The 15,866-nt window shown below is 37.5% G+C and overlaps 1 protein-coding gene across 3 annotated transcripts; it reads left to right on the top strand.

Moving 5' to 3' along the window:
• The first annotated feature begins 998 nt into the window (after positions 1–998).
• On the top strand, positions 999–15,626 carry bub3 (BUB3 mitotic checkpoint protein). Of its 3 annotated transcripts, none has more exons than XM_088916195.1 (8): positions 999–1,139; positions 2,888–3,091; positions 3,432–3,501; positions 3,782–3,933; positions 9,455–9,613; positions 9,952–10,129; positions 10,659–10,875; positions 15,046–15,626. In XM_088916195.1, the coding sequence occupies exons 2-8, from the start codon at positions 2,897–2,899 to the stop codon at positions 15,053–15,055; spliced, it is 981 nt and encodes a 326-aa protein (XP_088772321.1). In that variant the 5' UTR covers positions 999–1,139; positions 2,888–2,896; the 3' UTR covers positions 15,056–15,626. The 3 variants fall into 3 exon arrangements, with proteins under 3 accessions (XP_088772321.1, XP_088772323.1, XP_088772322.1); XM_088916196.1 differs by lacking the exon at positions 999–1,139 and adding an exon at positions 2,008–2,083; XM_088916197.1 differs by lacking the exon at positions 15,046–15,626 and having other exon boundaries at positions 1,008–1,139; positions 10,659–10,879.
• The last annotated feature ends 240 nt before the right edge of the window (positions 15,627–15,866 follow it).

Here is a 15,866-nt window from a genome sequence, read left to right as displayed (position 1 = left end):
TATAACTTATATTATTTTACGCTTATCCTTTTTAAATGGCTATAAAATGTTACACAAGTTTTCTTAAAATATGATTAAGCACGTTCCTGAACTCTAGACCAACAAAGAGGTGCAGTTGATGTTTTTGAACAGTCAACGTTACAAAATATGACCATTTATGTAATTTTAAAAAAAATTTAAAAAGGCAGGAGAAAAAAAATCAGTAATCGTTATCCGACACTCTTCGACAAGTGATAATATGAAACAATTTCATTTCAACAATTTCAACCAGCCATTATGAGCAAAATCAAACAACGAAATTGTAAACATTATATTAAGACTTCAGGTATTTGAAATGTCTAGAATTCCAGACTAATTCTCAGGTCATTGCCGCATGAAGACATAACAATCACAGATGGCACACTGCCAAGATCAAACATATTTGTGAATTTGATCCTATATTAGCATGTGAAAACTACATATTGAATTATTTTTGTCATTTAATAGTTTCAATAGACTGTCTTGATTTTTATTCCAATAATAGCAACTTGTTTGTTTGCAGGTTAATTGTACATCATGAAAAAACAACAGTAGAAGCAGTAATAGTAAACTGAAAGTCTAGCAATTATACTATAGATTAGTATCGTAGTTCTCCATAAGTAGTTATGAATTTAGAATTTAAGACGACTGATCGCTTTTACATCTTTGGATATAATAACAGATTTGTAAAACCATAACAACAATAAAAACAATGATAACGGCGATTTCAAGAAGACATCTAAGGCTGTCTATGTGTGTATGGACTTCATTTAAGAAAACGATCTATTATTTCGCGGACTACTTATAAGCGTCAAATTGCTTTTTGTTTTTAAAAAAATCCGGATGAGAATTCCCTTATCACATGACCTGAATGACAACGGAAGTCAGTAAAAGGAAAAGGAAACTGTTAAAACAAGAGCCAATGGGAAGGAAGGCGGGAATTGTGGTGTTTAAATTAGCCAATAGAAGCTGGCCTTCTCTCACGCATTGAAGTGGGGGGTAGAAGTCACAGTGATTGAAGCGGAAAGGGTACTACATCGAAGACGGATTGAGATAGTTAAATTTAAGTCGATTTGTTGTCCTTCGCGATTTTTAAATCTTTTTTTGTATTACTGATAAAGGTGAGTGATGGAAATATAAAGACTTTAAACATTTATTGAATCTCTTATTGAGTAGAATGGCCGGATGAATTGGGAATTGCTGGTATACGAGGCGTATTTTGGGCCTAGTCTGTCTTTTTGTTTCAGACATTGTTACTATTCCAGATTGTCCAGTTCTCGCAGGATATTTTCCAACGCACGTAAAATATATATCCCCGAAATGTCTTAATAACATTCACGGACCTATTATTAAAAGGATCGTGTAGAGAAGGAGAAATATGTTTTGCAACTAGTGTGTAACGAGTTATAATGCGACAGTACGTCAACAAAGATCTAGGATTTATTTGAGATAACATTTCGCATTAGCAGTGGCGTCGTGATTCGTACACGCAAATTAGTTGTATTACCAATGTAATTGACGTTTTAGGTTAAATTTTAAGGCCAAGCTAAAAAGTGACGCACTTTGTGGGGTGTGTCACGTGTTATTTTCCAAACGTTTAACAAAGTACTTTAACGTTTCGTGGAGCATTTGACATCAACAGGACTTACCGTGGAAATTATAAAACAAAAATAAGCACATGCATTTCAGACATTTGCCTTTGAATTAAAAATATGGGGTTAAGTGCGTATTTTTTTTGTAATTCATCCAAGGGCGTTAAGTTCAGTATTATTACGTATAAAGGCTACGCACCGTAATGAGTGGTAGAAAAGAAGTTTTAACATTAAACTTTGTACAGTCAGTTAAGGAGTAAGTAGGTGAAATCAAGACAGAGCAAAGTAGGGTGGATTCTAGAGTCAACACGTGAGTCTTGTGAAGGTGTGTAAGATGTTCCGGTCCTGTTGTGCTGTGGAATCTGGTTTCATCACAAGCAGTGTGAGGAAAGACAACGAAGGGTCTTCACATTGAGATAGAGTGAAGACAAGGGCGGCAGAAGACGAGAAGGATTATTAAGACAAACAAGGGGGTGAGTAAGGGGCTAAGCAGAAGGATTTTCTGAGTGATCATAGGTAGCCACTAAAGAAGAGGAGGTATGTGGGTGTATAGCAGAGGGAGGACATGTTTAATGAGCTGCAGGATTTCGGATAAGCTTGAGCATACTAAGTGAGTACCTTAGTCACATTTATAGAGTGGAAGAGCTTGGGCCATGAACCGAGCGCACATGGATGAGCTTTCTGTACAAAGGGTGGATCCTGCAGGGAACCTGTCGGAAAGCAGATGCACCAAGGGTCACCCCAGGTTTCAGGACAACAGAGGGGGGGGATGAGGAGGAGTCAAGAAAAATCTGTGTAGGCAGAGGGGAAAAGATGTACCTTTCCCGCATTGATCAAAATGTAAACATCTGACATTATGTAAGGATTAATGCATGACACTTTTCATTTACACCTCTCACACTTGAAGAAGGCTCCACGGTCGAAACGTGTTTTCTTTCTTCTCTTTTCAGCATGGAATAAACCTATTACTTGTTACTTTTTATTTAATCTTTTCTAGTGATTCCTGTGTTTAGCTTTGAGCGAACCTTATTTGCCTCATCTAAGCTGCACCAAAGCATGCTCTGCTTTGCATCTTTTTTTAAAAACACAAAGCATAAGTCATTTAGTTTGCAGTCAAGGATATGTGAATACTTAATATGTCGTTTTAACTAACATGCGTTGTGAAGCAATTGGGTGCTGTACTTAGGGCTGGCAGCAGTACCCGAGGGATGGAGTTGGGAAGCAGTAGTGTCGTTTTGCTGTGGTTTTATGTCCGTGTCTTCTGCACCCCTCCACAGGTCTCCCAAATGACGGGTTCTAATGAATTCAAGCTGAGCCAGGGCCCTGAGGACAGCACGTCGGCCGTGAAGTTCAGCCCCAGCACCTCCCAGTTCCTGTTGGTTTCCTCATGGGACACCACAGTCCGCCTGTACGATGTTGGCGCCAACTCCATGAGGATGAAGTACCAGCACTTGGCACCTGTGCTCGACTGTGCCTTTTATGTAAGTGATGCATCAGGAGTGTATCTATAGCACTTTGGCATTCAGCGCATCCACTTTTTCCCATGTCTGCTTTATTGGTGCAGATTTACACTGCCTTGTTAAGTTTAAGTAATGGACAACAGAAACAGTAGTTTATTGCAAATTTTACTAAATATCTTTTTTATTTTCTAGCACCATTGTAAAAATGTAGACCTCTGCACTTTAAAACTGCTTTTTGAAATAAATATTAACTGGAAAGCCAAGTAGTATCTTTCAGTTTTATTACGAAATTTGCATTAGTTCAGTATTTCGGCAGTGGCGGGCAGCTGTAATGATAGCTTCTGTTTACATTGTCTCATAGGACCCTACGCATGCTTGGAGTGGTGGCCTAGACATGCAGTTGAAAACGCATGATTTAAACACAGATCAAGGTAGGCCTCAAACTGCAAGCAGCCATGGGACCACTCAGTCTTCACCATATGGAAACAGCTTTCTGACTGGGGCAGGTTAATCATGTTGTACTGTAGACTGGAGCTGTGATATTCAGTTCTGCTCAGCAGAGTTCCATTATAATTAAATTTTTTAGGTGTATTTAAAAGTGTATAAGCCTAATACTAAATGACCTAGCCCAGTTCTCCTTCCTAGTTTAACACTGTGGAACAGTCTGAATCCATTCTTTGACAGTGTGGTCCCTGATCCCCTTCCTTACAGAGACAATAGTGGGAACCCACGACGCGCCGATCCGATGTGTGGAATACTGTCCAGAGGTTAACGTCATGGTAACAGGCAGCTGGGATCGGTCTGTCCGGCTCTGGGATCCCCGTACCCCCTGCAATGCTGGCACCTTTTCCCAACCTGAAAAGGTAAATGTGCTGAGACAATCGGATTCCAGAATACTTGTTACTGGTATCTTTATTTTACTTGGTGTGTGAAGCATTTGCTTTGTTATATAAATTATAGTTCTATTAATGTTGCAGCAGTAACTCCTAACTTCTTCCTATACCCACAATGACTGTACTCCAACACCACTACATACACGACAACTGAATGTAAGCCAAAATTGTACCTAAAACTGTATTAGTTGTAATATTTATTAATCACCGTACTATTTTTGCACTGTTCCCCGAATTACTTTGCACTGTTTTTGTCATGTTGTATTCTTTTCTGTGTTTGCGTATTTGCACAGTTTCGATTACGTTATGTTATTACACTGTTATTGTTATTGTCTATTGTCTTATCTTCTGTTCTACTTATATACCGCACCTGAGTGACTAATGAGAAACACTTTTCACTATTATGCACCTGTGTAAGTATAATGACAAATAAAGTTGAATGAATTAATTGAGATTCTGTGAGTCTCAACCATTTAAGGTCTTGCTTAGAATACAGTGGAGTCCTATAGTCCCTGTGTTCACGGATTCAGGCCTCGGTTGTGCCTTTAATTTTAGTGTTTGGATTTCCCAAGGAATGGTGCAATATTTGCTGATTATGTGGGTTTGAGATGGCAAAGTTACTTGCATTTCTGCAGAATAGTGATCACTGGGACTTGCTTGACACCTATGGGTTTTTTGCATGGGTCGTGCCTATAATAAATTACTGTGCTGCAGGACATTGTGGAGCTTTAAGAGTTAAATGGTGAGTCAACAGTGACAGGGAAGAGGATTTACAGTGTCCTTGTAGAGGGGTTATATTGCCATGCTGAGTTGATCAAAAATTGGGAATTCCAGTTTGGAAAGATATGAATTTCAAACGTAGTAAAAAAAAATTGTGTAATAGCTGAAAGTGAATTAATTTTGTTGTTGATGGGGGAGTTTATATTGAGTTATGCTGACACTTTAATGAGGCTGAGGAGTTAAGCCCAGTTCACAGCAGTGATTCCTAATTATTCTTCTGGTAGCATCAGAAATCTTCCAAATAGACATCTTGCGTAATCAGTTTTATTTTATTCAGATGGTGTTTTTGCAGAGGTGTTTGTTTACTGTATTTGTAAAGTGGGCCATTGTAAGTGCCTAAAATGAAGTGGTTCTTCATTGCAAAGAAAATGTTGACTTCAGATTTTTTAAAAGTGTGCATTGTTTGTCACAAACCATTCAACTACCAGAGCCAATATCGGCATACCATTAAAATATTTTAATATTCCAGATTTCAGTGTACTTGCTCAAGCCTTCTTCATAAATACATCAGAAGTCAAATCCAGGTTTAACAGCTTTGTAATATGTTACAAATCCTGATGTGTCATGACATTTCCTTTAATATTATGCCTGCTGCTATTTTTTTACAATTCTCCTGTCCACACTGGATGGCATGGACACTGTTGTTCCTGAAATTTCTTCAGTTATTAGTTTCTCCAGAAGTGACTCTCGCCAGGTTACAGAGTATTTTAGGAACTCTTATCAGTTGTTGGCTGCTCCTTTCAGGGCTGCCAGCTGGGGTGTGCTATGTTTATGGACATACATTCATCAAAAAGATCCAAATATTTTTAAAGTAGAATAAGTCCTAATACTGTTTGCAGTAGTCTCTGTTTTGTAAAGCATAATGTCAAAAGGAATAGAATTATTAGAAAAATCGTAACCTTATCCTCTATAAGCTTTTTGTGTAAATTTCACAACATTGTGTTCTGGAGTAACACAATGTTGTGAAATTCCATTGTGTTCTGGAGTAAACTCAGAGCAGAGGCATGTCTGTGCATCTTGACTCCAGAAGATCAACACTATAAATTGATACATTTTTGTCATCGGTAGTAGGAGTGGAACGATGACAACTTGCCAAATTAAAGACATTTGATTAATGCATGCAGTCCACAACTTCCAACTCCAAACAACCGCATGAGATCAAAGTCCTTGATAGTGAAAAATCTTTTTTCATTCTACATCATGCAAATTGGTCTTTATAAGGTGGAGGAGAAATGTCAAGTGTGCCTTTTTCGAATGGTTTGCTGCGCTGGAGGTAACCATTGGGTAACCATTTTATCAGAGGGAGTTTGGTGGAGGGCCTAGCTGCTTCCACATACGTGTTTGATACCTCACGTGTGATGTACTGACATGACCTTTCCACGCTAGTAGAATTTCAGATGTGAATTGACTGGTGCTATTAAAACAAGGTGCTCTGATCATCCTCTGGATTTCCATATTCCTAACAAACTGTCCTAATACTCCTCTTATTTGATAGACAATCTGTATACTAGGTCTTGCATATACTTTTGGAATCCTGGTATTTGTGCTTGCGTAGGACTGTAGATTTATGTGGCAAGCACATTCTTCTGCCAGCTATTGTCTGAGACAGCCTGAAAAATATTACTAGTTGCTACTATTGATGATTTAAACCAGTGCATTGGATTCACACAAGTTTGGGAGAGTTTCAGATTAAAATAAAGCTTTGTGAATATTAAATAGATCTTAATTATACACTTGATCTTGTTGTACAGAGTATCTTATTTTTTTCCAATGCTAGAAATAGTTCCCTGCCCCTAGACACTTTGAAACCATTGTCTTGTATAGGAAAATGCTTACAGATATTGCATGCAGTCTGACTTTTAATGTGCTTTGAGACGTTGGGGACTTAATGGTATAGGAAAAAATACAGAAACTCTTAAAAGGGCTTCTGTCTGTACATATACTAGGGTTTTGTCCATGAATTACGTTCTTCATTCTCTGGATCCTACAACCAGATCTCTGGATCTGGTTATTTCAACCACAGTGTGAAATTGCTCATATGACCCATTTATGGTGCTAGTGCAAAAGCAGCTGTTACAGGACTTAGAACAATTTGCACTTTAGTTCTTTACAAAGGGAATCCAGTTATACTCAACTTTATTGCTGTGCATATTAGGTGTTCCACCATGAAAGAAATGTGTAAATTCAGTAACCTTTTGTAAATGGCGATTTCTACCCTCATGAACAACTTTCAGAGGAGTGCATATCTCATTATTCGGCCACTTTCTTGCAGTAATTGTAATGGCCTCATCAGTAAACTCGAAGATGTTTGTGTTGAAATATGAGGGGGTGGGTGCTATTTTGTGCTGCTTCTCTTTGTGCCATCAGCAGGTTCAAACTGGCACTTGCTTAAATTTATCAGGTGCCAATATGCTGTTCTGTAAAAATGTGATCTTGTCCTGTGTAGCATTCATTTCTTCTGTTAGCCAATAGCAGGCAATGATAATTTAATCAGCCCACCTCTGTATAATTATAATTGTCCTGCTAATTGATGCATTTTTCAATCCTTCCTCCCTAATAAATATGCAAGCTTTGTTTTTGATATTGGTAAGTATTTGGTTCTCAGCATGAACAGCGCCTTAGACAATTATTGTCTTTAATGATAATACCAGTAACCATTTTTTTTAGTGAGGTGTAAGTCAAGGAATTCAATTTAGGGGTGATATAGACATGATTAAACACACTAAAGGTTTGTCGGTATACTAACAAAAGTTGGGGAAAAATGCACTTGTTGGGGGGAAAAAATACTGCAAAAACACCTAAACGAACATGAATGTAAAATTGGTGTTATACTGTAGTGTATTACAGGTACATTTTCAGGCTTACATATGCGTCTTCAACTGTCCATAAATCAAAATAGGTTTCTATCCAGACAGTGCTAGGACAGTCTTCACAAGTCATCCTTCCATTGAGAAATATTTTTGGGGTCAAATAAAAAAAGTCTGTTGGATTGCTTTGTACCTTTTAAATATCCTTCCTTACTTAACAGACAATTAGTTTTCTGTTTCTATTAGTTATGTGTTTAACATGGATTTAACATGGATTTAACATGGATTTGAAGTTAATTGATAAATTGAAAGGTAGCTCTTTCATTTTGGTGCTTTTAAAAAAGATATATTGGCATCATCCTTTGCAAATAAATTCCAGCAAAAGGATAAAGAAAATGTCCTTTCTTTCACGGAAAACAACAGGAGCTGAGTAATTTAACATGACTACGAGGATGTATTTCAGTTTCACCATCGCTGACAATAGGGGCATTATTACCTTGAACATGCAAATAAGAATGTCAGGTTCTGTACACTTAACAGTCCTGTTTTTCTGAGCAAAGTGAAACCAGTAAGCCTCACTTTTTGGAAATGTTACTTTGTGTCTTTCCTTGGCATCCATGAATCTCTAAAACGCAGATGGCCGTCCTGGGGAGCTTTTCTTCAGAAGCTTCAATGGGTTACCCTTAAAACAAGCCCAAAGTACTTGGTACAATTGTGATGTGACTGCTTTAGCAAACAAATGGTTCAATTAAGCATTTTAGAGGCACTTTAAAATGAAAGTTCCACTATACAATTCCAGTCTTGTCCCTTCGTGCCTTGATCGATCCAGTTAAATCAATCGAACCTCACATATTCTAACTATAGAAATGGTCGGGGTGGTTTTGCAACATCTGCTGTATTGCGGTTCTTCAGGACCAGGGTTGCCCCTCCTTTGTTCTTAAGCGTGCCTTATAAATAAGAAAATAAGTGGTGGCAGCTGTATGATTTCTTAGGTCTTTATCTACTGGAGGGTAGGCTCTTTGCCCTAAGTGTTAATGGCAACATTACACTGCTGAAAGTGTGTAATATGGCACAGATTATTCTTGACCCAATTTCAGTGAAATCTGTGTGTTCAGGATAAATGGATTGCATTAGATAACGGCTGTGATTTATGGCAGACTTTGGCATGAGTGAGGTAAAGGGATGAATTTGTGACAGATTGTAGAGAAAGCGACAGCCCCTGTGAATGAAGCTGTTTATTAGTTCCGCAGGGTTCATTATGTCATCAGTTTTTGTAATACTTCACTGGATGGATGTTTGCACACCATCGACTTGCAAGAATCTGCATGACCTGTCAGCTTTGGTGCTTGATTTACAATGTGAGAAGGGCAGAAGAGACCATTTAGCATGAAAGCTCTGGCTGACAACCAATATTTATAAAGAATTGCTTGTGTTATGTATTGCCTAAATGGTGGGTATGAATTACAATTTTTAATAGCAGGGCAATCGAAATGATTTGGAGTAGTTAAACTGGAAAAGACAGCACCTGGCATTGCAGTGAAGATTTGTTGAGATGTGCTGTGCTTCAGGATTCAGCAAGCCAATGTGAAAAGCAAGCACAGCATGCTTTGTGGGATGGTTTATGACTGGAATATCAGCTACAGAATATAAAGAAAATCGAATATGCAGCCTTGAATGTATTTTGACTATTAAAATGTTTAAAAGCTAAATATTTCATGATCGTAGAAGCTGTTCTCTGAAATGGGCCTTTTTTTGTATGGAAACCTGAATGTAGAACTTGGTAGCCATCATTTGGAAATTATATATCTAATATAGTTTTAAAACCTTGGCATTAATAATGCATACCTGTTGAGTTATCTAGCCATCTTCAAAATTCTAAGCGTAACATTTCTTCCTTTCTCCAGGTCTACACATTGTCTGTGGCAGGAGATCGGTTGATTGTGGGAACAGCAGGGCGGAGAGTCCTTGTGTGGGACCTTAGGAACATGGGTTATGTGCAGCAGAGGAGGGAGTCAAGTCTGAAATACCAAACCCGTTGTATCCGGGCCTTCCCCAACAAGCAGGTGAAGACTGAAACTTTGTGTCTTTAATGCTATGTCAGGTTTCTGACTTCTGTGTAATTCAGACATTTCAGATAACAAAAATTGCTATAACTTAAAGATGTTTTTTTAATTCATTCCTGAAAACAATGAACATTTATTCTTTGGTATCTAAAATATCCATTTAACTTAAGCTCTAAAGTACAACTGCTTTTGGAAGCCAGTGTTTTGGAAGCCTTGCAATAGGTCCAGTCTTCTCTATGCATGTCTCTTAATGCCCAGTTTTTCAGTTTCTTTCTGGATTTAGAGACTTTGCCATTTTCTGAGAGAGCAATGGTGACATGCTGATACTTCTGTTTTAGGGCTACGTGCTGAGCTCGATTGAAGGTCGGGTTGCAGTGGAGTACCTGGACCCCAGCCCAGAGGTGCAGAAGAAGAAATATGCTTTTAAATGCCACAGGTTAAAGGAAAATGGCATTGAGCAGGTTTACCCGGTCAATGCTATCTCATTCCACAGTGTGCACAACACTTTTGCCACAGGTATGTATACTGCTTGGGGATGACCTTGTGTCTGCCTTCAAGTGAAGGTAGAATTCATATAGGGTTAAAGAAGTGGGTTAATTAAGCTTTTGGCTCCAATCTTTTTAAGCATTCTAAGGTTTTATTTCATTTTGTCTAGTTTTTATTCTTAGCTTTTTGTTCTATATTTCATAATCCTGACTTGCCATACATTACAAAATGTCATCTGATTTTCAGTGCTTAATATTGAGCCGAAACTTGAAACTGTTGTGGTATGGAGTGCACATTAGTGCCTGAACACAGGATCAGTTGCAGTTAGACTTCTTGATATTTGCAGTTTTTGGCATTGTGAATCCAGTCCTTCAACTTCCAGTGCATTGAACAATACCTTAACACTGGCCGGCGACTTGTGAAAGATTGGATTTTTGTAAAGCTTTAAAAAAAATGTAGTGTCCCCCCTTTTTACAAAAGATAGAATGTGTACATTTTAAGTTCTCTTACGCATTTAAGTAAAGTAAAAGTTTAACTGCTGTTTTTGTCCTTTTGTCAGGGGGCTCTGATGGATTTGTGAATATCTGGGATCCCTTTAATAAGAAGCGTTTGTGCCAGTTTCACCGCTACCCTACCAGCATCTCCTCTCTGGCATTCAGTAATGACGGCACCACTCTGGCCATTGCCTCTTCCTACATGCACGAGCAGGGCGACATCGAGCACCCTGAAGATGCCGTCTATATCCGCCAGGTCACAGACGCCGAGACAAAGCCCAAGTGAGTTTCTTTTGCCAAGGCGATTTCTTTTAATCCCTTTGCCAGCTATCCGTTTATTAATTTTTCTAATTCCATGAATAGAATTATTGATATGGGTAAAGTGCAGCTGCCACTGCAGTCAGTACCGATTTTTATCTTGCGCTCTCCTGAGGTTCAATATCCGCTGGTTGATAGACGTCTGACAGATAAAATATGCCTACTTTTGATTTTTTTTTCCCTCTTGTTTTGTTCTGTGCAGAATGTCAAATTCTCATTCTGTCTCCCTGACATCATGGGAACACGGTCTATTTAAATCTGTTGTCTAATGAGTTCTTATTGTCACTCTGTCTTAGAGCAAATTATAACTCATTGTAAATCAAATGAAAAGCCAAAGAGGAGTTGTTGACAAATTTAAAATCAACTTAAAATACAGCATGATCGCATATTTCACACAAGAAATTGTCCTTTTTTATAATATTTTCTCTCATGGGTTTTTAAAGATATTGAAATCTACAAGATCCTATACATGTGTCAATTGCATTGCTTAACATTTGGGATATCCCTGTAAGGGAGTGTTTAACAGTACTGTATTATGTACTGTTTTTCCAGATAAAACCCACCAGAGTTCTTAAAGCTTAGGTAGCTGAACCAATCAAAGATGTAGACAGTAACTTTTGTACAGGTTAGATTTTTAATGATAGACCGCAAGGAACTGGAAGGTATTACAGATGAGCACTGGGGCAAGTGAGTTGCTAACAGCCCACCTTAACCTTTGGATTTCTAATGAATGGAGAATGTAGCCATTGATGAGGTTCAGTTGAGATTTGGGGGAAATGAACCATTTTGCATAAATATATTTTTTTATTCTTTAGGCAGTTTTTGTTGCTCTTTATTGCAGTGCATTTTATTAGGGACCAAATGTCTCCTTTTTTAACATCAGTTTAAAGAGAAAGCTCACCAATGTTAGTGTAGTTGTATGTATATGTACATAAAGGGAACTAAAGATGTACATTAAAATGGTCATAGTTAAGGGACTAGTGGATGAATTTTGGAGGCCAGTTCTTGAACTTTAATAAGCCACACATTGTAAATAGTTTCTTTGTTTTTTTTACAGAAGATTAAAAGCTACATGACCTTAGTATCTGATTAGTAGGGGGGGGGTAAAATTGCTTATGCACAAGCAGTGGTCAAGCTTAAATATTTTACATAATTATAGTCCAGGACTTCTTTTGTGGACATTTCCATTTCTCCTGTTCAATTCACAAGGAGGGTATGGATTGCCAGTTATGCATAAGTATTCAATAGATTGGTTTCTAGAAGATGGCCTCAGAAGTGGTTTCAGCTTCTGAAGTAAGACTGTCTCTGATTTATCAGAAAATATAAAGCTTTAGTAGTCAGTCTTGACATGATTTCATAACTTCAGCAATTCTCTATTAGTAAGGGTTCCCAGAGGTGGGTGGTAGGGATGAGTATGTAATACGCTGACAAAATGCAGAGCTATGAATCTGCTTTTGAAAATTTTAAAGCAATTGCAATGCATTAAGACAGGCAACTCTCAGGACCTGTTTCTGTCTTTAACTGAATTTGAGAAAACTGTAACTAGGTTTTGATGCAGCCTTGTCATTTGTAACCTATACAATCTTTCATTTATTGACTATAATGGTCAAAAGCTGGTTTGAGCTAAACAGATTTTTTGTGATTCTGCTTTATGTCACCAGAAAATGGGGACTGCATACATATAAATAGCACTCTGTTTGGCGCCTCAGAGGGGTGGTTTTCAGCCGTTTCGTCATTGCTGTAACCATTTATTTTTATTGGAACCTAAAAAGATGCTCTTAAAAATGCATACATTTACAAAGCTCATTTCTATTGTTAATCTGAATAGGCTTTTAATGGGATAAAGAGATTTCTCTTGGATAATCCTTTTAGAAAATGTTTATCAAACAGGTAATGATACTACAGAAGTTCTCAAACTGGGGATGTGGGAAGCTAAAGGAAAAGTCTTTGTTCTGGATAGTAGTACAGCTATTCCATGGCTATCAGTATCTTAAAAACAGCTCTTACTGCTGCTGGATTCTAGATGGTGCTATGCATTTGAAAATGTTTGCATGCTGTTGGTGAAGATTGGAGTTATGAGCTTTAATCGTTTTTTCTTTGCTATGCATATTCATGTCCTGATTGCATGAGACTCTGAATCCATCCCTAGGTTTTGTTGGCACTAAAGAAATTTTATCCTGTTGAAAATTCTTTTAATCTTGTTTTAGTTTTAGATGTTCTTGAGATTTCTCTAAATTTTCAAATTTCCTTAGTTTTCCCTAGATTGGTTTTTAGAGATTTTGCTTGAAAAATGACCTTTAGTATAGAACTAACAGAATCAACGATGCAAAATATTAATGATAAATATAAAGTCAAGGAAAAGCCTAATCCTACCAAGCCAAAAAACTCCATTCTTTGTAGAAAAAAGATATTACTGTCATCAAATGTCTCAGTAAAGTGCTTCAGTTCTAACTCCACTTGGGTTTCCTGATTTCTTGATGGTACTTGCTTTTGCCTTTATTGTAGAACGTTATCTTTAGAGTGAAGAATCCTTTGTATACCAATCATATACACAACTACCCTTATCTCTCATTTGGAACTATTACCTGATGAAAGCTAATCACTGTACATAAGGTGACTGCTCTACATCTTTTAGTCAGTGAGTGGGGTGTTTTAGATTGGCTTGATTCTAATAAGGAATGCTGACCGCAGAAAGAATAGTGTGCCTGAAAGAAAGAACAGCTATTTTTTTAGCTTTATTGCAGGAAGTAAAATATAGGTCATGTATGGTGCCTGCAAAATCAGTAAATTCTCCTAAAGCAACTGTGGGATCACTCAATTCCTGTAGTTATTTTAAGGTAGTTGCTACACCTAATTATGGTAAAACATTTTATCCCGCATTAAGACTTTCATTACTTTTGATTATGATCTCTTACTTGCTGTTTAAGTATTTACGTTTATGAGTAAATTGAGTGGTAGTTTAGATATATCTTCACTTTAAATGCATTGATTGTTCTCCTTATGTTTGCTGAAAATGTAGCTCTAAATATACACTGAAAGACCTTAAGACTTACACTTTTGGACTCTACAAAGATGGTTTTCTTGGCACATCACAAAACTGGCATGTGAAAAAAAATTGAGAAACCCTGTTTCATGGGTTGATCTGGAAGAACCTTCTTTGTCTTTAGTAGAAAACACAAAATTTAAACAACATGCTCTTGAGTTTCTCTTTTGAGTTGTCAATTAAGAACCTTTCATTGAGAATGACGTGTTGGGTTAAAGTATTGAAGCCATTGTAAAAATCGGAGCCCCTCTGTAACCTATGAAAGTGATATTCACCACAGACATGGTGTTGTCCTGATGAAAATGCGGTTTCAAACAGAGCTGCAACTTTAATTTACACGAGAAAGAGTATTGCATCATCACTGTTGGGCATATGCATTGAAATCTTATCTATTACATTAAAGAAAAATAAACTTTACATTTAAAAAAATGTTCATAATGTAATCACAATCAGTGTTACATAGTCGTTAACCAGCTGGGATGAAGGATGTGGACTCTGGCATAGACTGTCTATGCTTTCCTCCTGGAAGGTGGTCTTCAAAGAGCAGTTCACTTTCTTCACACTGGGAGTGGGAGAGTGCTGTGACAAAACCACAAGTTCACAGCTGCCCTATCAGCCTCATGGGGCCTGTAGTGATCATCCCTTATTAGCTAAACCAAGCTTACCCACTTCTGCTGGCTCTTGGTTAATATTAGGGTCGCTTCAAGGCCTTGTGATGGTGAAATTGACCAGAACCATTAATGAGCTGAACCTACATCTGTGTGGCTGGCCAGTTGGAATCCCCCATCATGTTTACCATGTCTACCTGCTTTTTCCAGTCTTCGACTAAATGAGTGCTGTCAGTGTACACAGTAGTTGAGATATTTCAGACACTCTAATAAATCTTTCTAATTTAAAACACACCTTTCTGCATATAAAACAGCCTCATAGCATGAGTTTGGGGGAAAAAAACCTTAATGATCCCATGGCTTGTAAAACGATCAGCATTTTTTTTCTGTGGTAACGTACAGAATCTTTTCTGTTCAAAAGCTGCAATGCTTAGGAAACCATCGGTTTCCTCAGTCTCATTCTAGTGTTTTTCTCCTCCACAGATCAACATAAACACAGCTCGGAGTGGTCTCGTTCATTCGTCACGCTTTTTTTTACCATCCTGAAGCTTACATCACTTGGAATATCTGCTGGCATCCAGTTGAGAATCTTGAATATATGTCCTGCTTACATTCTGTGCTTCTTTAGAACCATTCTTTGCTATCCCCGTTTTTCAAAAAGTTTTTTGTTGTATAGAAATGACTGTCTGCCAAACCCGACATTTTGTTTTTTTTTCTGTTTTGTATTTTCTTTACACCTATTCTGTCTGTGAAATTTATATGTATAGATTTCTTCCTACGCGTACAATACAACATTCTGTTTCAGTGCTCTTATTTTGTGGTGCTGAGGGTCAAATTGATAATTTCAAGCCTCAAAAACCAAATTTCTTCACAAAACCTCTAAGTGTTACATCAGTATACATCTTATGTATTATTTGGCTTTTGTATGTTTTACTGAAACGTACTGGCTCCTTAATGCAACTAATTACCCATACACCTTATCTAAAATGTCATGTTGTATTTGGTCAGTATATATGTAACTGTCACAATTTTACACAAAAGGAAAATAAATGGTTTTACTTTAATTTTATTTGCATTGGTTTGTGTGATCGTGTGTACGAATAAAAGCTTCAAAATACAAGAAGTGTATAATGATTAATGTTCAGGGTCTAAAACTAGATTTTTCAACTTGGAAAATATTGGTCAGATTGTCAAAAGTGTAAGATCAAATATTTCAGAAATATGTAAAATCCATACAAATCCAAAGTGGCTGTGCAAAAAGGCTAGACCTCGTGGAATGCTGGTGTGCTTTTTGAAAATCTAAT

The sequence above is a fragment of the Atractosteus spatula genome, chromosome 5 (genome assembly GCF_055471065.1).
Source record: "Atractosteus spatula isolate fAtrSpa1 chromosome 5, fAtrSpa1.hap1, whole genome shotgun sequence".
NCBI lineage: Eukaryota > Metazoa > Chordata > Actinopteri > Semionotiformes > Lepisosteidae > Atractosteus > Atractosteus spatula.
This window is presented reverse-complemented; position numbering and strand designations above follow the sequence as displayed.